The 23,522-nt window shown below is 46.2% G+C and overlaps 1 protein-coding gene, 1 non-coding gene and 1 pseudogene across 5 annotated transcripts in view; all 3 read right to left on the bottom strand.

The window, feature by feature from the left end:
• The window catches only part of CFAP69 (cilia and flagella associated protein 69), a 225,618-nt gene that overhangs the window by 129,141 nt on the left and 72,955 nt on the right, over positions 1 to 23,522 (bottom strand). For 3 of the 4 annotated variants that reach the window (XM_063921509.1, XM_063921510.1, XM_063921508.1), the window contains exons 4-9: positions 12,991 to 13,100; positions 10,583 to 10,659; positions 4,969 to 5,067; positions 3,084 to 3,236; positions 2,320 to 2,494; positions 1,999 to 2,122 (exon numbers count right to left, since the gene is read on the bottom strand). In XM_063921509.1, coding sequence (XP_063777579.1) covers positions 1,999 to 2,122; positions 2,320 to 2,494; positions 3,084 to 3,236; positions 4,969 to 5,067; positions 10,583 to 10,659; positions 12,991 to 13,100 — 738 coding nt within the window. The remainder of the gene's footprint in view (positions 1 to 1,998; positions 2,123 to 2,319; positions 2,495 to 3,083; positions 3,237 to 4,968; positions 5,068 to 10,582; positions 10,660 to 12,990; positions 13,101 to 23,522) is intronic. The other variant, XM_063921511.1, reaches the window with a different exon arrangement.
• On the bottom strand, positions 15,331 to 15,447 carry LOC134931255 (U5 spliceosomal RNA). Its single transcript, XR_010179054.1, has one exon. It is a non-coding gene; the product is annotated as a U5 spliceosomal RNA (small nuclear RNA).
• On the bottom strand, positions 16,989 to 17,097 carry LOC134931330 (U5 spliceosomal RNA; annotated as a pseudogene).

Here is a 23,522-nt window from a genome sequence, read left to right as displayed (position 1 = left end):
CATTACAGGCAATTTCTCCGCCTCCTCCAGCATCGTCCTCATACATGTCGACACACACGTACCGACACACAGCACACACACCTGGAATGCTCTGACAGAGGACAGGACCCCACTAGCCCTTTGGAGAGACAGAGGGAGAGTTTGCCAGCACACACCAAAAAACGCTATAATTACATAGGGACAACCTTATATAAGTGTTTCTCCCTAATAGCATCTTTATATATATATTTATATCGCCAATTTGTGCCCCCCCTCTCTGTTTAAACCCTGTTTCTGTAGTGCAGTGCAGGGGAGAGCCTGGGAGCCTTCTCTCCAGCCTTTCTGTGAGAGAAAAAATGGCGCTGTGTGCTGAGGAGATAGGCCCCGCCCCTTTTACGGCGGGCTCGTCTCCCGCTCTTTAGTGAAGTTTGGCAGGGGTTAAATATCTCCATATAGCCTCTGGGGGCTATATGTGAGGTATTTTTAGCCAGTATATAGGTTTACATTTGCCTCCCAGGGCGCCCCCCCCCAGCGCCCTGCACCCTCAGTGACAGCGTGTGAAGTGTGCTGAGAGGAAAATGGCGCACAGCTGCAGTGCTGTGCGCTACCTTTAGAAGACTGTCAGAGTCTTCAGCCGCCGATTCTGGACCTCTTCTAACTTCAGCATCTGCAAGGGGGCCGGCGGCGCGGCTCCGGTGACCATCCAGGCTGTACCTGTGATCGTCCCTCTGGAGCTAATGTCCAGTAGCCAATCCATCCTGCACGCAGGTGAGTTCACTTCTTCTCCCCTCAGTCCCTCGTTGCAGTGATCCTGTTGCCAGCAGGACTCACTGTAAAATAAAAAACCTAAGCTAAACTTTCTCTAAGCAGCTCTTTAGGAGAGCCACCTAGATTGCACCCTTCTCGGCCGGGCACAAAAATCTAACTGGAGTCTGGAGGAGGGTCATAGGGGGAGGAGCCAGTGCACACCACCTGATCTGGAAAAGCTTTACTTTTTGTGCCCTGTCTCCTGCGGAGCCGCTATTCCCCATGGTCCTTTCAGGAACCCCAGCATCCACTAGGACGATAGAGAAAAGATATTTTAGTCACATGCTGGATCAAACAGTTAAAAAAATGAGATCAGTGCCAAATTGGGTTTTGTGTTTTTCCCATATATTGGGGCTAATTCAGGTTGAATCGCAAGTCGCGATCCAACCAGAATTATTATAAGCGCTCCGTGGGCGCATGCGCAGCGGGCGTCCTGCACCTGCGCCCACACTTTCTACGGGGGGGGCCGCAGAAAATACGATCGCCTCTGCCTGTCAATCAGGCAGAGGCGGGGTGGGACAGCAACACTCAGTTTCCAGGGCAGACACTGAGTGTTGCGGGGGCGGTGCGGCGCAAACGGGGGCATGATCGAAGCGGCTGCATGACGTCACACGCAGCCACCGCGATCGGGAACATGGCGGTGGGCCTCCTGCAGGTGTAGCAAAGCTGCGCCGGCAGGAGGCATCCTCTTTTTCTGCGTTCGCAATTTCTGCTTGTTGAAGGGGGGGAGGCGGTCAGCATGCTGGGTGGCCTTGTCCTGCGATGGGCGGACCCCAGCATGCTAGCAAAAGGATTGCAAATTCTGCTAATTAGCAGAATTTGCAATCCTTACCGAATTGCCGTTTGGGTGTTTTTACTACTGATACTTCCCTGTACTATACAGAAATGATCTTGGTCCCTGCAAAACATTTTTTAAATTTAAATTATACCATGTAAACCACACAATTATGTTCACAATAACATTCTATAGAGCTCCTACCACCTAAATGCTGTGGTAGCAGCAATTTGTTTGGCTCAAGGTGTAGCCAATCATGTCACAAAGAACTCATGACATCACTTCATGACCAAAGCAATAGTCATGAGAACGGAGCACGCCAATCACACTCAGTGATGTCATGGGTCCCTATTGGACGACAGACTGGCTTTTTATAAACACTACTCAGCCCACACTCAATGCTAAATGCATTTTACGTCCGCACATATTTTACTTACAACCATTGGAGGGCGGCTGTTCTCCGCAATCAGGGTGGCAATTACAAGGAGATCGTTTCTCAGCTGCCGATCATGGTGCCTGTAACCTTTTGTGAGCAGGCGTATGAAAGAATCTTTCAGTCCACTGGAGGGAGACACAAACTGGTGTAATCAACCACTAAAATACTTTCCCGGAAAGCCTAATGTTATCCTGTAAGGTCAGGGCCAGCTACTACGTCAGCATTTCCTCTTTATCAAAGCGGCCTTGGTTAAACTTCGTTTTTGTTGTGGCTATTTGTCTGAACACCATGACCTGGTATGTGGATTCTGGAAAATACTTACTAGATACATTCTATGTTGCTGAGCTGATTGATGATTTCTTCCTTAGGACCATTTTCCAGCAGGTTCCACAAAATTTCGGAAGAACGGAAAAGCAGCTGTCCAGAGGGATCTGGGTCACTGAGGCGGGAGCAGATTCGGCAGGCAGCCTGTGCCCGGGCCATACGTTTACAGTTCTCTGTATATGAACAATATGGTGCATGAAAGGTAACAGGATTTTAACCTGAAGAATTACCATTTATAAAGGTGTTCTAGAACAAATATAAGAAACAGTATTGTGTACGGACCAATTTCCCAATTGAAGAAGAATGTTAAAAAATCATCCTAGTCCCTTTAAACCCACGTTTGCAGACTTCCTGTTGTTATCCAGTGAAATCTTTAAATGCCTCATATGGCAGCCAAAAGTGAGCAACATAGTGAAATACGCAGGACAAAATGATGGTGGTATCTGCATGTGTAAATAGGATTACTCAGTAGAGATGCTGGGGGTGCAGAAACATTTAGGGAAGTGTTGCCAAATTTATGACGGGAGAGGTTACAGATATATTATTTCCCCTTCAAAAGAATCAGATTATCCACCCACTCAGTGATGGTGTAGATCAGGCTGCTACCAATTATTTAATGGCACACAGTTTGCGCCCTCTATTGTAACTTTGACAGCATTTCTACAAACACTTTATGCAATGTGACAGCATCAAACACAAAGATGAGACACAAAATAAATTCAGTCCCAATGTGTCCTCAGTGCGGAGGGGCCGTACACATACCAGGGGTGCTAGATAGAAGCTGGAGGACCTTCAGCAGTGCTAACTTCTCCTGTAGATGATTCTCTACTACTGTGAGGGATAAAACAAGGGTCTCCGCCAAACCCCCCACTTCAGCCATCTGTATCTTGTACATCACGCTGGTTGGTTGAAAACCTGTGTACAAAATATTGATGTTACAGATTTATTATTCAGAACTTGTACTGTACTTAGGACACTAATTAGACCAAGATAAGATAACACAATATAGTCGTTTTAAAAACAAAAGGGCCATTAGAAAGACATCTGAAATAGATCATTAGTGATGACAAATACCACACTACAACAATTAATCAATAATTATGTGTTGACTTATTGGTGTGATAAATATCAGCATTGCCTATATGGTGTGACACACTTCAGTATTGCCTATTTGTGTGATAGACTTTGTGTTGCCTATATAGTGTGACAGACTTCAGTGTTGCCTATATGACGTGACAGACTTCAGTGTTGCCTATATGGTGTGACAGACTTCTGTGTTGCCTAAATGGCGTGACAGACTTCTGTGTTGCCTATATGGCCTGACAGACTTCTGTGTTGCCTAAATGGCGTGACAGACTTCTGTGTTGCCTATATGGCCTGACAGACTACTGTGTTGGCTATATGGCCTGACAGACTTTTGTGTTGCCTATATGGCCTGACAGACTTCTGTGTTGCCTATATGGCGTGACAGACTTCAGTGTTGCCTATATAGTGTGACAGACTTCTGTGTTGCCTATTTGGTGTGACAGTGTTCTGTTTTACCTATATGTTGTTACAGACTTCTGTGTTGCCTATATGGTCTGACAGACTTCAGTGTTACCTATAAGGTGTGACAGACTTCTGTTTTACCTATATGGTGTGACAGACTTCTGTGTTGCCTATATGGTGTGACAGACTTCTGTGTTGCCTATATGGTGTGACAGACTTCTGTGTTGCCTATATGGTGTGACAGACTTCTGTGTTGCCTATATGGTGTGACAGACTTCTGTGTTGCCTATATGGTGTGACACACTTCTGTGTTGCCTATATGGTGTGACAGACTTCTGTGTTGCCTATATGGTGTGACAGACTTCTGTGTTGCCTATATGGTGTGACAGACTTCTGTGTTGCCTATATGGTGTGACAGACTTCTGTGTTGCCTATATGGTGGAACAGACTTCAGTGTGTCTATATGGTGTGATAGACTTCAGTGTTGCCTATATGGTGTGACAGAATTCAGTGAGTCTATATGGTGTGACAGACTTCAGTGTGTCTATATGGTGTGACAGACTTCAGTGTGTCTATATGGTGTGACAGACTTCAGTGTTGCCTATATGGTGTGACAGACTTCTGTGTTGCCTATATGGTGTGACAGACTTCTGTGGTGTGACAGACTTCAGTGTTGCCTATATGGTGTGACAGACTTCAGTGAGTCTATATGGTGTGACAGACTTCAGTGTGTCTATATGGTGTGACAGACTTCAGTGTGTCTATATGGTGTGACAGACTTCAGTGTTGCCTATATGGGGTGACAGACTTCTGTGTTGCCTATGTGGCGTGACAGACTTCTGTGTTGCATATTTGTGTGATAGACATTGTACTGTCTATTTGAGTGACAGACTTTTGTGTTACTCTTTGGTGTGATAAGCTTTTGTGTTGCCTATTTGGCATGACAGACCTCGGTGTTGTCTTTTTGGTGTTTTTCTTGTGGGCACAGTTATACTCTGACACCACATAATTAATGACACTGTAAAATTAGATGCTTTCTAACATTATTAAACAAATAAAACGTGAACACACGGTTCTTGGTTTCATGGTTTACTGGGAAATAAAATGGTGGAACGGACTTTACTGATAAACATCACACAGTAAGAGACACCTGTTTTACCTTCAGGCTGCTTTTTTGTAGACTCTGGACTGTAAAAATTGGCAACTGAATTGCAAATCTGTATCCGGACCTGAGAACTTGGCACCCGCATCAGACAGCCTGCAAGACACATGCCCAGTCAGTCCTGTACCCAATCTCCACAAACCAGGAATGCTAGATTCTTCATTCATTCACACTGTAAGGGTTCATTATCAAACATATTCTATTAAGACTTAATACGAATAACAAACAGCACAACAGTGAATTATCATCACTCTTCTGATGATTGATAGCAATGACTGTGGCGGTTCTCGGGAAACATGGCAGAAAGTGACCAGCAGCAGAGATGAACATATCATATACAATGAAGGAGAGCTTGGCTTCATGTTCTGGAAAGCCACAATTAGTAATAGTGACTGTATACTAGTTTTACTAATTTCACATGTTGCTGACACAGTATTTGGAGAGCAGGTCACTGGTTGGATGCTGCAGCTATCCAATCAGTGCTCTACCTCTCAGCAATGAAGAAATGTGAAATCTTCCTGACAGCTGCAAGTGAATAAGCAGCTACAGTGGAGACCACAGATGAATATCCCCAGGCCAACATCCCATCGATTTAGCTCATTCTGCATCTGAAGGGTCTTAACATTAACTATTTTATATGAATTGAAGCTTCATCTTGCCAGTGAGAACCCACGCTGTGTTTAGTCAAGATGACAAGGTGGCATGGCACCCTGTAATCCCATACCAGGGAGTGTGGTTCTTGGCTGTGACATTACAGTCAAGATGATACACTGCCAGCTTATCACTGACATGGAAGAGCAGCAGCCTACAGCTCATACTTACCTTGGCTTCGGGAAGGTGCGATAGACTCCCAATTTTCCAGGTAATACCCTGCACCCCTGTAAAAGTGGGTAGATTTATCACATCCCACCAACTTCCTAGTGAAGTATGCAGGATGGTAAGAGAATACCGTGAATTGCAGGTCCGAATAGAGGGACTGGGGCTAAAATGATGCGAATCCTCACAGATCCGTGATTCGCGGCATTTTGAAGCAACAGGGGCGGAGAGGAGCAATGAAAGGTAGACAACTATGCTACAGCTACACAGGTAAGAAGCTGCTGGCTACTGTTTCATGTCAGCATCAGCACCTGTGCTTGGAGTGGTACATTGGCATCAAAGACACTGATGATGGAGATAATGGAGAGACATTAAATGTTTCAGGAGCTCTATATACATTATGTACGAGGGAGTATCATAAAGTTTCAATTATCACCATGAACAGAATGAGATAGAAAGTCAAAGTTGTATGTTGAATTTAAGTCTTCTCCACACAGTCCCTCCGCAGAGCCACACATTTCTGCCAACGTTTCTCGACCTTCCGCAACCCTTCATTATAGAAGTCCTGTGATTGCCTTGATAACCACTGTTCCACTTCCATAATGACATCAGTTGGGTTGTCAAACCGCCTGCACCGAAACGACTTCTTCATATCAGGGAAGAGAAGAAATCACTAGTTGCGAGATCAGGTAAATAGGGGGGATGGCGCAAAATTTCATAGCCACACATGTTGGTTTCTACAGCGGATGCTTGGGTGGAACGAGCGAGTGCATTTTCAGCTAAGAGATGGATGCCTTTGCTGATCATACCATGGTGTTTTTCTTACATGGTATCTCTCAATTTCTGCAGAAGGGTGCAGTAGTAAGCGCTGGTGATGGTCTTACCATTCGGTAGGTAACTGGTTAGTATTACGCAACAACAGTCCCAAAAAATGGACAGCATGACCTTCCCTGCAGATTTCTGCACCTTAGCCTTTCTGGGAGGGGGAAGGGGGGAGGAGTATTTCCACTCCTTGCTCATTTATTTTTCTCCGGATCATACAGGTAGACCCAGTATTCATCCATAGTCATGAGACGTGCAAAGAAATTCTCTTCATCCTGCTCAAACAGAGTCATTATCTGCAGCAAAAGTTCACGTCAAGTTTACGTGTGAAATGGGGTCAACAAGTAGGGGACCCATCGTGATGACAGTTTAGACATGTGCAGTTGCTCATGTATAATCTTCCACACACTTCCATAACTAATGGGCCCTACACACTTCACAATTGCCGGGCGAGGTGCCCGACGGCCAATACGGCCGACCCGCCGGCGGGTGGGGTAGTGACGGGGGGAGTGAAGTTTCTTCACTCCCCCGTCACCCGGCTCCATAGCAATGCATGCTAATATGGACGAGATTGACCGTATTGGCTTGCATGTTTAAACGAGCCGGCACCAGCGATGAATGAGCGCGGGGCTGCACATCGTTCATCGTTGGTGCCTACACACAGAAAGATATGAACGGTATCTCATTCATTAATGAATGAGATCGTTCATATCTTTCACAGGGTATCGGCCAGTGTGTAGGGCCCTTAAGACCAACTTCTTTCATGATCACTTCAATGGTTAGTCATCTGTCTTCAAGGACAAGAGCCTTCACTTCCTTCACCGTGTCAAGATCATCCGTGATTGAGGGTCTCCTGGATCAAGGCTCATCTGTGAGGGACACGTGTCCAGTTTGAAAGTCCCTTTTACACCTCACAACAGTGTCTTATGATGAATTTTCATCACCATAAACAGCCACCATGTCATCATGGAGTTGGCGGGCACTGTTACCCTTACCCAAATGAAGGAACTTAACACTGCGGGCTTCAATTTTGTCCATCATGTAGACATCTACAAGCTCCAGAAACAAAAAAGTTGGCATAAGTAGCTGTAATTTACAACATCATGCACATAATGATCAGTGATTATGTTAAACAAAGTTCATCCAGATATCTCAATAACTTCATAGTGATAAAAAAAAGTTTAACCCCACAAACATTGCCAATTACTACCATTGGAGCAACACTCAACAGAAAAAAATCTACAATTCACCGGTCCCTTCTTAAAACGTTTAAGAAGGAACCGGTGAATTGTAGATTTTTTTCTCCTCTACATGATGGTGAATGCAGTGTTATTCTTTAGGCTTGCAGACATGAGGGTATGTCTACTAAGTTTGAAAATGTTCTGCGTTCAGTATCACTGCACTATTAAATCCTGCGCCCAAAACCGCCAACGAGCTGCAGCTTTGAAAAGTCATCACTTAGTAAATATACCACGAGGTCTAGTCTGCATTGCAAACCCTGGGGTAGATGTATGATTGTGTGTTATGGGGGGAAGTGGTATCAGCGCACGTGCGCTGATACAGCTTCTCCCCCATGTATTAATGTGGCGGTGGTATAGATATAAACTCATTACTCATTCTGCCGTTATTTGGCAGGGCCTGCTTCATCCATTCAGCAGGGCGAAGCAGGTCCCTGCAACAGCAGGATGTATAAACGGCTACTTTGCCAAAGAGGCAGAGTGTTACAGTAACGGTCTTCCAATGTGCACTCCCTCTTAGGCTGCACTGACCGGTGTTTGCATAGATTGTGCACATGCGCTAGTTACCAATCCCGCAGCGGTAACTGCGGTTATTGAAAAAGAAAAAATGTCCTTATTTTTGTTAAGCACAATCTCTGGCTGTCGGAATCGACATCCAGGAACAGTGTTGTGTACCGGGCAATGACAGCTGCAGCTGTCGAAATCGTCACGCTATCTTGTAGAAAGCAGCGCCGAGAAAGACTAGAGCCCATAGCGCCCCAGGCAAAGTACACGCATCACAGCCATAATACATCTGGGGATGCAGTATCTGCAGCACATAACGTGCGTAAATAACCCGGTATCAACTGATGATACATCTACCCCGTGTGGGCTACATGACAGGGGCGCACGTATCATTACTGGCGCTGCTATCTGTAAGATAGCGCGCCGATGTGCTGGGCAATGTATGAATGATCAGCGGCACTGACCTTTCCGACACCTGCAGCTATCGATTTCAACAGCTGCAGGTGTTGTTGCCACATTCACAGTCACTCTACGTGACTTCTGCGGCTACCGGGCTTCAAGCTACACAGGAGATCTTGTGAAAACAAGCGCACAATTGCTCTATTTGGGGAGACATCGCTCACATTTTGGTTTAATGATAAACAATAACAAAACATACACATTAAGGGCCTGATTCTAAGAGGTATATCTAATAAAGTGCAGGGTTTAAGAAGTGGAGCTGTTGCCCATAGCAACCAATTAGATTCTACGTATTTATCTAGTACATTCTGGAAGATAACAGCTAGAATCTGATTGAATGCTATGTGCAACATCTCCACTTCTATATACCTGCAAATATACTCCTAAGTCGCACTCAGTGTTTACTTGGAGTGATCTTTGGGTGGTCATTCCGAGTCGATCGCACGTAGCAACTTTTTGCTGCTCGTGCGATCAACTAGACGCCGCTTATGGGGGAGTGTATTTTAGCATAGCAGGGCTGCGAACGCTTGTGCAGCCCTGCTATGCTAAAAAAGATTCCTGCAAAACAAGACTAGCCCTGCAGCTACTTACCCTGTGCGACGGATCCAGCGATGAAGGTCCCGGCTGTGACATCAGACATCCGCCATCCAAACGCCTGTATCTGCCTGCGTTGGACTCACCACGCCTGGAAAAAGGTGAGTATCTGCCCCGAAACGCCTCCCATCTGTCCGTCTTCTTGCGATTGCCGCTGCGTTCACTTTTCTCGCTGGCGGCGTCGTGGCCCGGCAATGACAAACGTGCGCAATGCGTCCACCGCGCATGCGCATTTCTGATCCGTTTGCACCACAGCAAAGAACCGCTGCGTGCGAATGGGTCAGAATGTCCCCCTTTCTCAACTGTGCAAAAATTTCTGAAACCCCCTATGGCGCATGTGTAACACGGAGTGTCCTCACAAAGGAACTGTTGCCATTGTACAGACAGTATCAGAGAGGTGGTGGAAAAGTGATGGGCGATGACTGGGAGGTGGATGGCAAAAATGGTCTGTGGCATGGCGTGTTATGAAATAGTGACGGGTGTGTCAATGCAAGCAACCGCATTCCCAGATGCAAGCATGGGACGCCACGGTCAGTCAGGGAAACTGCATCTGCAAAGGGCTGGGGCAAGTGTCCATGGTGAGACAGATGGTGGCGTATAAGGGTGCACCAATTAGTATAACAGTTTATAGGGATGGTGAAAGCGGACCTCTCACTCCATGCCACGTTTGGCACAACGGATGTACACACGGGAAGGACTTTGTAGCTGCATAAAGCCGCAGATAGGCAACCGCCAGTAGACACTGCTGATTGTACTTTTGCGTGCAACTCAGAATCAGCCCCTAAGGGAGGAATTCAATTAAACGCTGTGTTTACCCCGTAGCTAATTGATCGCGCCATTTGGGGAATAGTTATTCAATTTTCCTTTTCCACTTACTGTAAAACACCTGTAAATGCGGGAAACCCACTGAATTAGAATCTAATGGGGTTCCCTTTATATTAGAGGTAGAGGCTAATGAGGCTGCAAGGAAAAATTCTGCCTCTGGAGATTAGAACGTGGGGTTCCCGGCGATAACTGAACCACCCAAGTTAGGGTAAGTAGACTCAAAAGTGTGCTACTAAAATCTTTGATAGACGAAAGAGGGTATTATTTATATTACCACTTTGTACTGGCTGCAGATTCCGGGATTAGGCTTCCCATACAGAACCAATCGCAATAGGTATAATCCCGGTGCTCACCTAACTGAGATAATGACTCTGCGACAATGTTTCCGTACGTGGCTTCATCTGACATCTTCTCTTTCAGGAAAGGGAGGCTGGAAGTACAGAGATTCACACAGCAACAGAATAAGTCATTGAGGAAAATCAGGCTGGTGACTTACATCAACATCTGTCCAATTAAACATTGCCAGCATATATGGCTGCTTAAAACCCAGGAAATTGCTGATGAGGCAGGAACGGTTATGGACCAATGGGTCGTCAAGAACAAGGTCGACACAGGAAAAGATCAATGTGATTTTTAAATTTTATTTTTTTGGTGACGTTTTCTCCGTAAAATGGCGGGGAAACCAAAAATTTGTGCACCACGTCCACTTGAATGGCGAGCGAAGATGCCTTGCTCCGCTGCCACTGCGCTCGTCACAGGCTACTATTCCCAATCGTAGTCCACATAGATGGAAAAGTATGAAAAAGGTGAAAATAGGGAAATTAAAAATTTTAAAAAAACACATCGACCTTTTCCTGTGTCGACCATTGCAATGTCGACATTTTGTCAATGGTGACCTTTTGTCCACGTCGACCTAATGCATTTCGACCATTAGTGGTGAACCTATTGACTGTCGACCTATCATCCGGATACCAACAGGAACATCAGTAATATCATTTATGCCAACATACACAGTTTACTGACTAAGCTTCACTCCCTATGGTACGTGTGGTCCCACATATTCAAACCAAACTTAACAAACAAGGAGCTATATAAATAACTGGTAATAAATAATAACAAATAATGTGGATGGCTCTTATAGTATAGTAGTGGCATGTGGAGGGTTCTGATGGCATATACTGGTCATGTAAAGAGATCTGATGGCATATAAGGGACATGTATATGGGGTCTGATGGCATGTAAGGGGCATGTGGAGGGGTCTGATGGCCTATAAGTGGTCTGTAGAATCGGCACAATGAGGTTAATTAGATTTTATCTGGCACACAGGTAGCAAAAGGTTGTTTACTCATATATACAGACCATGTTCTTTGATGTCTCCCACAATTATATTCTAGATACCACAGCCAACACAACGAAGGGCCCGATTCAGACCTGATTGCTGTTGTGCGAATTCACCAGGCGGACGATTATTGATTGACTGCGCATGCGTACGGATTGTAGTGTGCATGCGTGAAGCCAAACTGCAGAAAAATCCAGCAACTTTTTTTATCGCTAGGAGTACACAGGCTGATTGACAGGAAGCCGGCATTTGGGGGTGGTTAACTGGCCGTTTTCTGAGAGTGTCATGGAAAACGCAGGCGTTCCCAAGCGTTTTCAGGGAGGGTGTGTGACGTCCAGCCCCAATCAGCCTTATTCTTTTGCACTGTAGGAGTAAGTCCTGGGCTACGCACAGACTAGAAAAATCATTCGATGGTGAGTGAGTTGCGACCGGATTTGCAGCTGACCGGCTTTCGCAGAGATATTTGCAAGGTGTACGCAGACTTGTACGGGGCAAGTTTTCACTCTGTCTGGTCAGCGGCTATCTGATTGCAAACCCCTGCAAATTCACAGAGGAGCAATCAGGTCTGAATTACCCCGTATGTTTTATATGCTAGACAGCATCTGATTGGTTGCTATGGGCAACATCACCAACTATCTGTTTTAGAACCTTTAGTAAATTAACCCTTATGTTCTAAATATATGCTGTCTATCATTTTCTAAAATGCAACAGAGAAATGCTAGACAGCATCTGATTGGTTGCTATGGGCAACATCACCAACTATCTGTTTTAGAACCTTTAGTAAATTAACCCTTATGTTCTAAATATTTCTCTGTTGCATTTTATAAAATGATAGACAGCATATGATTGGTTGCTATGGGTAACATCACCAATTCTCTGTTTTAGAAGCATAAGTAAATTTACTCCATAGTTGGTAAAGTCCACAAAACCAGATCCGATCGCATCAGCAAATTTGTTAGCTTAGCTAATGGGCAAAACCATGTGCACTGCAGGAGGGGGGCAGATACAACATGTGCAGAGAGAGTTAGATTTGGGTGGGGTATATTGTTTCTGTGCAGGGTAAATACTGGCTGCTTTATTTGTAGACTGCAATTTAGATTTCAGTTTGAACACACCCCACCCAAATCTAACTCTCTCTGCACATGTTACATCTGCCCCCCCCCCCCCCTCCCCCCCCCCCCCCACCCCTCCCCCCCCCCCCCCCCCCCCCCCCACTGCGGTGCACATGGTTTTGCCCATTAGATAACAAATTTGCTGCTGCGATCAGGTCTGAATTAGGCCCCCCCCCCCAAAAAAAAGGTGACGTGCACATTTACTCCTTGTACAGGTATTACCAGCCAATTTATTTTCACTGCAAATCCCTGCTTAAAGGGTTCCCATTATTAAACTATGATCAAGCAGCCACCACTGTCAGACACTTACCCACATATCTTTATAATGTCACACATGGGCTCTATAAAATCTTTATGGTCTTCTATCTTTGTTGCACAAATATCTAATAGTTTCACTATTTGTGGTAGTTCTTTCAAAAGCTTTTAAGGAATTTAATATTAAGGAAAAACACACATAGCTTAAGATAATGATAATCACATGACAAACATGTGGATGCAAATAATAGGATTTTGGTACTTACCAGGTAAATCCTTTTCTTTGAATCCATAGGGGGCACTGGAGTACTCTTGGGATATGGACGGGCGGAGCCGAACAAAGGCACTGAATATTCAAATTTAGGACCCTCCCACCCCTCCATATCCCCGAGTACCTCAGTGTACTGTCTCAGTGTTTTTTACTGAGCGAACAGGAACGATATAGAGAGGTTGACAATGGAGAATACCTATAACATAACGGACAACAACAATGTTGACCCATAACCTTACTGTCAACTAAACAGTTGACACCATAACCGATAGAACTTTATAATTTGAACCAATCGGTGAAAATGTGTTACCATAAGCTCCTCTGAGCTTAATATCAATCAAGTAAAACTTGTTACCCTAAGCTCTCTTGAGCTTAAAACAACCCAGGTAAACTGCTCTGGGTGGGCGTCCAGTGCCCCCTATGGATTCAAAGAAAAGGATTTACCTGGTAAGTACCAAAATCCTATTTTCTTTTTCATCCACTAGGGGTCACTGGAGTACTCTTGGGACGTACCAAAGCTTCCCTCGTGGGCGGGAGAGCTGTTTGATACTTGTAACAGTAGGCAGCCCAAGGCTAGATGCTGATGGCGCCACCATTTATAACGTGTAAACGTGCACAAACATGGTGCACATGAAGGCTATATAGCCGCGTTTTAGACACTCCACGACCCACTGGGTCTGACATTCCCACAGAACCTGTGGGATGAGTTATTACTGACGTAGGCGATTGTAACCTAGCCTTAAGGTAAGCCTGACTTGTAGTCATTATTATTACCCAACTCGATAATGTCTGCTGAGAAACTGGCTAACCCCAGTTGGCAGTATCATAGAGAACAAACAACGTATTCATATCACGTACTGTTGACGTTCGGCACATATATAAACGCGTAATGCGTGTACCACATTCAGTTCTAGAATGTGCTGTCCACACAGGAACCCCTATTGGTACATTGATGTGAAGAATACGAAAGCGTGATTCGTCCGAAGATCTGCTTTGTCATGAGAAAACTGAAATACGGTGGCTTGGAATACAAGGCACCCAAATATGAAAACAAACCCTTGCCGAAGCCAAGGCTAGAAGAAAAAATTGTTTTCCAAAGTGAGAAACTTAATTCCCATTTGTTGAAAGGGTTCACAATATGAAACTGTAAGAAATCTGAACCCAACTTCAAGTCGCCTGGCGCTGTAGGTGGGATAAATAGAGTGTGAACTTTGATGACACCTTGTAGAAAGATGTGTACAGACGCAAATAGAAGCAAACGTCTTTGAAAATAAGTTTACCACACAGATACCTGCACTCTTCGTGCAGATCAACGCAGTTTTCCATCCCACCCCGTTTAACAGAATACGGGTTACTTGAAGGATGATGTTGGAACTTCCGAGGTTTACAACCTATGTAAGCACACGAAATTTTGTAAAAATGAGCTGCCTTAAACGGCTTACTATTTCGTAACATGGTTAGTATAACCGATACTGTAATGCTCAATTTCTTAAGAGGGCGGTCTGAACCCTCACCCCGTCAACCGCAGCTGCGGTACCTAGATAATAGGTACCTAGGGAACTATGGGTAAACTAACGTTCCCTGATGTAACAGGTTGGACGTATTATGAGCGGGCCAAGATCGTGTGCAAGTATTCCTTGAAAATTCGAGAAGCAAACTTCTCCGAAACCCATGAGATACCACCAGTATGACTGTGACAAACTGTCTTATGATCCGTTTTGACAACGGAGAGAGCAGCGGAAAATGGTGGAGCCAGATACACGATGCTGAATGACCACATGAATGTGAGAGACTCCACCGCCACTGCCCTTGTGATCTGTTTTGTACACATACTGAACTTTCGTAATTGTGGCGAGATGCCATCATGTATACTTGAGGGTAACCCCCTTCTGTGGACTCACATATGAAACACCTCTAGATTTAATGTCCAGTTTTCAGGATCCAAATCCTGACGGGTGAGATCCTCTGTCTAACAGATGTCCACTCACATAATGATCTCTTGACATTTTCACATAATGGTGTTCTGAGCCATTGAGGATCTGAGTTACCTGCCGCATTGCCATGCGGCTACTTGGTTCTCACTGGTTGTTGTGTATGCAACTGCCGTTGCCTTGTTTGACTGCTTAAGGCCAGCGTGGGACATGCATCAAAAATTTACATGAAACTCATGGTTGTTCCTCTCCACCGAAATCTTTAGTAAAAGGCGAAAGATTTATTCGTTCTGAAGAGAAACCAGAGTATATACCTGGTCAGACTGAAAGCGAATTATGTATTGCATTGTAAAATGCCCAGAGTTCTAGGACATTTATCGACAGCAATCTGTCGTGTTTTAGAACCTTTGTTGCTAATTTTAACTACAAATCCTGACCCTCTGCGACTGTCGTCCAGAGTATATGCACCCTTTTCCCTCTGTGGGAAACGCGAGTGAAGGGTGGCGAACTAAATTGAAAACACATCGTTATTCGTAATAGGTGAATACACCAATGTACCGCTAGTGTGCGTGTTTTGCACTAATTACTAGACGTACATTTGTTATTGCTGGTGTAGTAGGTAAAAGTCTTTGATTTACCGTATTTATCATCTTACCTAGGCATTGACATCGTTTAGACGGAATTAGATGCGATTGTTCGTATGTGAGATGAGCTATCATCCCAACATCACTTTTGGTAAATACCCAAAGCGATAAGCAACGGTAGACATGAAATGGTTAATGGTTGTGGCGAATTGCAAACGCTAAAACCTGTGATGAACAAACCGGAATGGGTATATACGCATTGCAAATGCCAGTATTTTGTGGCTCCAATATGCCAATACTACCCGCAGCAAATCCATTTTCAAACTGCAGTAAGTGATTTGTTGATTGCAACTGCGACGGAGCTGTATGGATTGGTTACCCCAACCAGAGGGGAATAAGCCACCCTGACTCTGCCTGTATTATAAAGACAGCTGAAACCCAGTAGAGACCAAATGGCTACCTGCCAATCCGTTCGACAGAGGCAGTCATGACCCTGTTGAAGTCTGGAAACCCCGCAAAGGTAACATGTAAAGACGCGCTCCCACAATTGGAAAAGAGGTCATCAACTACTGGCTTGCAGACCGTAGCGACCTGTCGTTACAAGGCGTGAGTGTTTGTATCACCGCCTTGAAACTGAAGTCTAAAGGGATTAAATGCCGGCACAAGAATTCCGTTTCGATTAACGGCTGAATATCAAATGTAGGACCAACAAGCTGTGGCCTTGTCGTGCTGAACTGGCGACGATGAAACGTCGTTAGAAGCTTTACAGATATACTCTGTAGCTTCTTTTAACCGTAATGTCTAGTGACCCAAATGTTTCATGGGTCTTTATGTTTGACACAGACGCATTTACCAATGTCGGATGGCGTCATATTGTAAACGATTAAATAGTGGTCAAAGTCTACTAAGTGGAACAATGGAGACATTGACTCCCTGTAATTTAGCAATGTATGTTCGCAACAACCCTGCACTATCTGAGTGCTGGTCTAATGAACCCTTCTCACTCGTGGTTATCGGTGTGAGATTTGACATAGAATCGTGCATTACATTATAAGACCAGTTAAATAAGCACTGTGGTACCCAAAGGGAATTCCTCTGGAAAACTGTCTTTTGTTAGAGCTGGCGGAATAACTTCCGAGACTCCGATGCCAATGTTATTTTTTTTTTTTTGGTCTGTACTAGAGCCTTACTCGCTATGCAGACAGACACCCCAATAGGCCACGGACAGCCATTGCACGCCTTATGACGTTATCATGTCATATATATATATTGTATTGGTGAACAGCATAATAATATTAAACTCAAGGTTGATTCTCTCTACGGAAATCTTTAGTAAAACTAAAGATTTATTCGCTGTGAAGAAAAAAACAGAGTAATCTTTATGTGAAAAGCAGTTCACATGGCCTATGAAACCCGAACCAAATTCCTACTAACCCCCCTACGCCTCTGGTGGCTTAGAGATGTAGGGCAGGAATGTTCTAGAATCATGTAGAAAAACAGTTTACATGCCGATTAAAATTTCCCACTAACACCCCTGCGCCTCCAGTGGCTTAGAGATGTAGGGCAGGAATGTTCCAGAATCACAAACTGGAAAACAACAGGCAGCATGGTTAAAATGGCCCGTTTGCCATGCTGACCTTTCCGTATAGGTTATTATACAGTATAACCACAGGACGGTTACAACTGTTCTATGAATAAATATATATATAAGCTGATAGGCCATGATCACATCAGACATTAATATTAATATATTAATATAGGCTCCCTAGCTTTGTTAATAGCAGCCATTAATATAGGTTAAACTCTGAAAATCACAGCCAGTAATATAGTTCAATTATTACTGTCAGTATCGGTAACAAGCTTATATCTGTGATAGATATATATATAAATATATATATACCCAGCTGGTCATATATTCGCCAGCTTCCACCGTGCCTCTTCCCCCCCCTATGATCATCTGCGGGAAGCCTGCACTTGTGATCGTCTCTGTAGTGAGACTGATGGGCGGCCGGACGTAGCTGGGCGGCCGTGTTGGAAGCCTGCCCTGGCATTTGCAGGCCGTGACGGAGCGGCGGTCATACTGGTACTAAGTATGGCTTACCTGCTGTGCAGCCGTACGGAGCCCAGTGTGCGGCAGGACGGACTGGCGGCTACCGGAGCGCTGGGACGGGCGGCCTGATGTCAGACGGAGCAGCTGCTTCGTATGAACTCCCCCTGCTGCGGCAGGAGGGAGCTTGGCGGCGACCGGAGCGCTGGGACGGGCGGCTTGATGTCCCCGTCTGTGTGATACATAGCGGCTGTTTAGCGTCGTCTGATCTCCCCCTGCTATGCGGCAGGACGGAGTTGGCGGCTGCCGGAGCACTGGGACGGCTTGTCTCCTCAGAAGGTAGTGGCTGTCTTGGCGGGTATGAGCTCCCCCTGCTGTGCGGCGGGACGGAGCTGTATTGTATTCACATTAACCCACACATAGCGGGGCGGCAGCCTGCGCTGACCGCCCCGCTCCCCAGCCTACCTTTCTGTAACTTCTGGCTGTGGCGGGACTTTCTGTATAAGCTCCGTCCAGCTTCAGTGGTGTGACTCATGGCTGCAACGGGGCTTCGTTGTGTAAGCTCCGTCAGCTCTGTAGTCCTTGTGACGCAGTCAGCTTCCAGTGATCTATTGGCTGCGACGGCTTTTTGCAAGCCCGTCCAGCTCTCTAGTCCTGGCTGCTGTTTGTAGAAGCAGTGCTGTCTGTGGCCGTGAGGGTGCTCTTTGTGAGGACCGACACGCCATGCTGTCTGTGGCTGTGAGGGTGCTCTTTGTGAGGACCGACACGCCATGCGCTGCCCGTGCAGCGGCACTATCCCGGACCCATGTTTTTTCAGAAACTGGGAAGGGATGTGCTAAGTTGTAAAAATAAAAATTAAAAATAAAATTTAAAAATAAAAATCCAAGTGTGGCTATACCACAAGCCGATGTTCGTGCTGTGAGCACCGAAAAAACACTGAGACAGTACACTGAGGTACTCGGGGATATGGAGGGGTGGGAGGGTCCTAAATTTGAATATTCAGTGCCTTTGTTCGGCTCCGCCCGTCCATATCCCAAGAGTACTCCAGTGACCCCTAGTGGATGAAAAAGAAAAATTGTTTGTTTGTTTTTAAACAAAACAAGCGGATGCAACTTGTGCTATCTACATCTATGGTAAGGGGTACAAGGATATAGACATTGCAGACATGCACTCATACTGTAAAGTATTAGGCCTGGTTTAGATGTGGTTGGAGGTGATATTGCTGAAGCTTACATGAATGTAGCTCTAATATGGTAATGCAGCAGGAGGTGTCACACTGGGATCCGGCCACAGTTCCTGCGTTTGGGATCACGGCAGTCGGAATAATGACGCCAGAATCCTGGCACTTGGAATACCACTGCAGAGAGGTACGCTGCGGGAAAGGGGGAGGTTAAGTTTAGGCTGCGGGGAGGGGAAGGGGGTGTGGGACACGGTTAGGCTGCAGTGGGTGGTATAGAACTAGGGATAGGTTGCGGGGGAGGGAGGGTTAGGTTTAGGCACCCCCTCAGTGGATTAGGGTTAGGCTGAGGGGGAGGGAGGGTTAGGTTTAAGCTGCGGGGAGGGGGGCTAGGGTTACGCACCACCGGGAAGGGATAGGCTGTGGAGGGGGGTAGGGGGGTTATTATTATTATTATTACATTTTATTTATAAGGCGCCACATGTGTTTCGCAGCGCCGTACAAAGGACAGTACAGGGGACAAAACATAGCATTACAGTAAATAAATAACAGAAATAGAGTACAGATAACAGAGCACCACACATTCTCAAGACATAGTACAGCTAAGATGTAAGTATTGAGGTAGTGATCATCGTACTACTAGAGGCTGGTGGTCATAGATGGAGATGTTAGGGTTATGCTGCGGGTGAGGAGGGTTAGGGAGGTTAGGGATTAGGAGCAGCATAGTCTAGTAGATGTCGGGATCCTGAGCATCGGGATGCCGCTGTCGGTATTCTGACTGCCGGGACACCCACGCACCAGGATCCCGATACCATACTGTCATGCCTCCTGCTGCATTACTGATCTGAACCGCGTTCTAGGACACAGCATCAGATAATCTGTCACTCCATCAACTGCCTGCGTGACCCATAGGGTCGCGCAAGCCGACCGCTGCAGATCCAGCAAAGAGGCCAGAAAATTCCTCACTCCCCCAATACAAGGGCGATACACCTCCTCCCCGCCCCCAAACGGCAGCAGACTGTCAATCACTGATAGTCTGCTGCTGATCTTGGTCCAACCTCACAGACCAGTATTGTACATGCACATTACAGGTCCGGCTCAAGCCCAAAGTACTGACCATCGGAACTTTGTGCTATGCACAGCACGTCCATCCACATCTGAATGAGGCCCATTATGAGATAGATAGATAGATAGATAGATAGATAGATAGATAGATAGATAGATAGATAGATAGATAGATAGATAGATAGATAGATAGATAAGGGCAGAATGTACTAACAGGAAAATGTGGTATAAACCCAGTTTTTAGGATTTTACTGCATTTTTCATATGTACTAAAGCCCCGCTGCCGGGTTTCCGATGCGGAGGGTAACACCAGCTATATAGCTGGTGTTACTCTAGAGAAGCCTATGGGCTTCTTTCCGCATCTGTGCTGTCAGATCCCTCCCAGCAGACCCCCCCGGCCGCCACGTCACTGCACATGCACAGATGGACACACGGGTCATAAAGCCGGAAGTGCAGGGACCGGAGCGCATCTTAAAGGGCAGCTATTATTGAGAGAGCTGCCCTTTGGAGTACTAATCGCATATGTTAGTACATATGAGGTTAGTGTTGCAGCAATGTATGGCGGGATGTACCGCAAGAGGTTGGTACATACTGCCCATAGAGATAGATAGATCTCTCACATCTTCCCCTATTGTTACCCCTCCTGTCTCTTATTTATTTCTGTTAAAAGTTGCCTCAGCTGGTACTGTAGTCGCAGGCTCTGTAATGTAATTTTATTGAAAAAAAAACCACATACTTCTCTATCATATCTAGTAACTGTACCTATGTATGTATACTACCAGAAATAGAGGCATATTCAATTAGCTGCTGGACTTACCTCAGGAAGGTGCGAACAGAAATCCACGTTAAGTGGTGTATTCAATAGCTGTCGGAAGCTGCCGTCTTTTCGGAAAGTAGTCAGCTTCCAACAGATTAAGGTTGGAAGGGGTTCCGACCTATTCATTAGCGGGCCATTTGTTTCTGACAAGTCGGGAATTCCTGACTTTTCGGGAAGCTGCCGGAATGCACACGGATCGGCTGCTTCAGCTGTCGATCCGGGTGTATTGTTGGAAGCGGGGCCAAACCAGACAGGATTTAGCCCGTTTCCAACAATGTCAATCCGACTCTTAAAAAAGTCGGATTGACATTGCAGCCGCCTCCTCAATCCACCCTGCCGTGCTGATGATCTCTCTCTTCATCCTGGGACCCGGCTTGGTGACACCGCTCCCACCTGTACCCGTCATTGGCTGCTGCCTTGTATACAGACATGCTGCAAGGCCAGCGCCTACCCCCCGCTGCACACAGGCAGCGCGGGCGCCGCACTGCAGGAAACTCCCGTAACTGGTTCCTGTGGCGAGGGGAGGGGTGTCACCTGGGGGGAACCACCACTACCCGGCTCAAATCTGACAGACGGATTTGGCAGCTTATTGAATAGTGCATTGTTGTATCCTTTCCGACAATGCTTGTCGGAAAGGATCCGACACTTATTGAATATACCCCTAAGTGCACTATCTGGGTTTACCACAGGCTTACTGCGTGTGGTAACTGCAAAGCTCCAGGCACTTAACCCAGATTCTATGCCTTACTGTTCATTAATTGTGGGACTTACAGTTGGATGTGGGGCTTACTGCGGGATATTGGGCTTACTACGGGATATGGGGCTTACTGCGGGATATGGGGCTTACTACGGGATATGGGGCTTACTACGGGATATGGGGCTTACTGCGGGATATGGGGCTTACTGCGGGATATTGGACTTACTGGGGTATATGGGGCTTACTACGGGATATGGGGTTTACTGCGGGATATGGGGGTTACTGCGGGATACGGGGGTTACTGCGGGATAACGAGTTTTATGGTAAGAACTTACCTTTGTTAAAACTCTTTCTGCGAGGTACACTGGGCTCCACAAGGAATGGACAATGGGGTGTAGAGTAGGATCTTGATCCGAGGCACCAACAGGCTCAAAGCTTTGACTGTTCCCAGAATGCATAGCGCCGCCTCCTATATCACCCCGCCTCCCTGCACAGGAGCTCAGTTTTTAGTTAACCAGTCCAATGCAGTAGCAGGAAAAGAGACGACAACGGTTAGTAGCCACAACACCGCATTCTCACGACAGGAGACGTGTCAGTGGCTAATGCCATACCAACCCAAAGAAGCTAAGTGCGTCAGGGTGGGCGCCTTGTGGAGCCCAGTGTACCTCCCAGAAAGAGTTTTAACAAAGGTAAGTTCTTACCATAAAACTCGTTTTCTGCTGCGGGGTACACTGGGCTCCACAAGGAATGGACAATGGGGATGTCCTAAAGCAGTTCCTTATGGGAGGGGACGCACTGTAGCGGGCACAAGAACCCGGCGTCCAAAGGAAGCATCCTGGGAAGCGGCAGAATCGAAGGCATAGAACCTTATGAACGTGTTCACAGAGGACCACGTAGCCGCCTTGCACAATTGTTCAAGGGTCGCACCATGTTGGGCCGCCCAAGAAGGTCCTACAGACCGAGTAGAATGGGCCTTAATGTGATCAGGAGCAGAGAGACCAGCCTTCACATAAGCATGTGCAATCACCATTCTAATCAATCTGGCCAGAGTTTGCTTGTGAGCAGGCCAGCCCCGTTTGTGAAACCCAAACACAACAAAAAGAGAATCCGATTTCCTAATAGGAGCAGTTCTCTTCACATAGATACGGAGAGCCCGTACCACATCCAAAGACCGCTCTTTGGCAGACAGATCAGGAGAAACAAGTGCCGGAACTACAATCTCCTGATTAAGGTGGAACGAGGAAACCACCTTAGGCAGATAGCCGGGACGAGTCCTAAGAACCGCCCGGTCACGGTGAAATATCAGATATGGGGAACTACAGGACAAGGCACCCAAATCCGACACTCTTCTAGCTAAAGCAATAGCCAGCAGAAACACCACCTTAAGGGAAAGCCACTTAAGGTCAGCTGAACCAAGAGGTTCAAACGGAGACTCTTGTAACGCCTCCAAAACCACCGACAAGTCCCAAGGAGCCACAGGCGGGACATAGGGAGGTTGGATACGCAACACGCCCTGAGTAAAGGTATGCACATCAGGTAAGGTTGCAATTTTTCTTTGAAACCACACTGACAAGGCAGACATTTGAACCTTGAGGGAGGCCAGACGCAGGCCTAAGTCCAGGCCCTGCTGCAGAAAAGCCAACAACTTGGCTATACTAAACTTGGAAGCGTCATAATCGTTAGATGCGCACCAAACAAAGTAAGAATGCCAGACCCCATGGTAAATCCGAGCCGAAGCCGGGCCCGCAACATAGTTTGAATGACCGCCTCAGAAAACCCTTTAGCCCTTAAGACGGAAGCTTCAAGAGCCACGCCGTCAAAGACAGCCGGGCTAGGTCCTGGTAGACACAAGGGCCCTGAACGAGGAGGTCTGGGCGTTGTGGAAGTAGAAGTGGACGCTCTGACGATAGGCCTTGCAGGTCTGAGAACCAGTGCCGTCTGGGCCACGCTGGAGCTATGAGAAGCAGAATTCCTTTTTCTTGCTTGAACTTCCGAATT

Source organism: Pseudophryne corroboree, chromosome 5 (assembly GCF_028390025.1).
Source record: "Pseudophryne corroboree isolate aPseCor3 chromosome 5, aPseCor3.hap2, whole genome shotgun sequence".
Lineage (NCBI taxonomy): Eukaryota > Metazoa > Chordata > Amphibia > Anura > Myobatrachidae > Pseudophryne > Pseudophryne corroboree.
The sequence above is the reverse complement of the archived record's forward strand: the minus strand, read 5'-3'. Positions and strand labels throughout refer to the sequence as shown.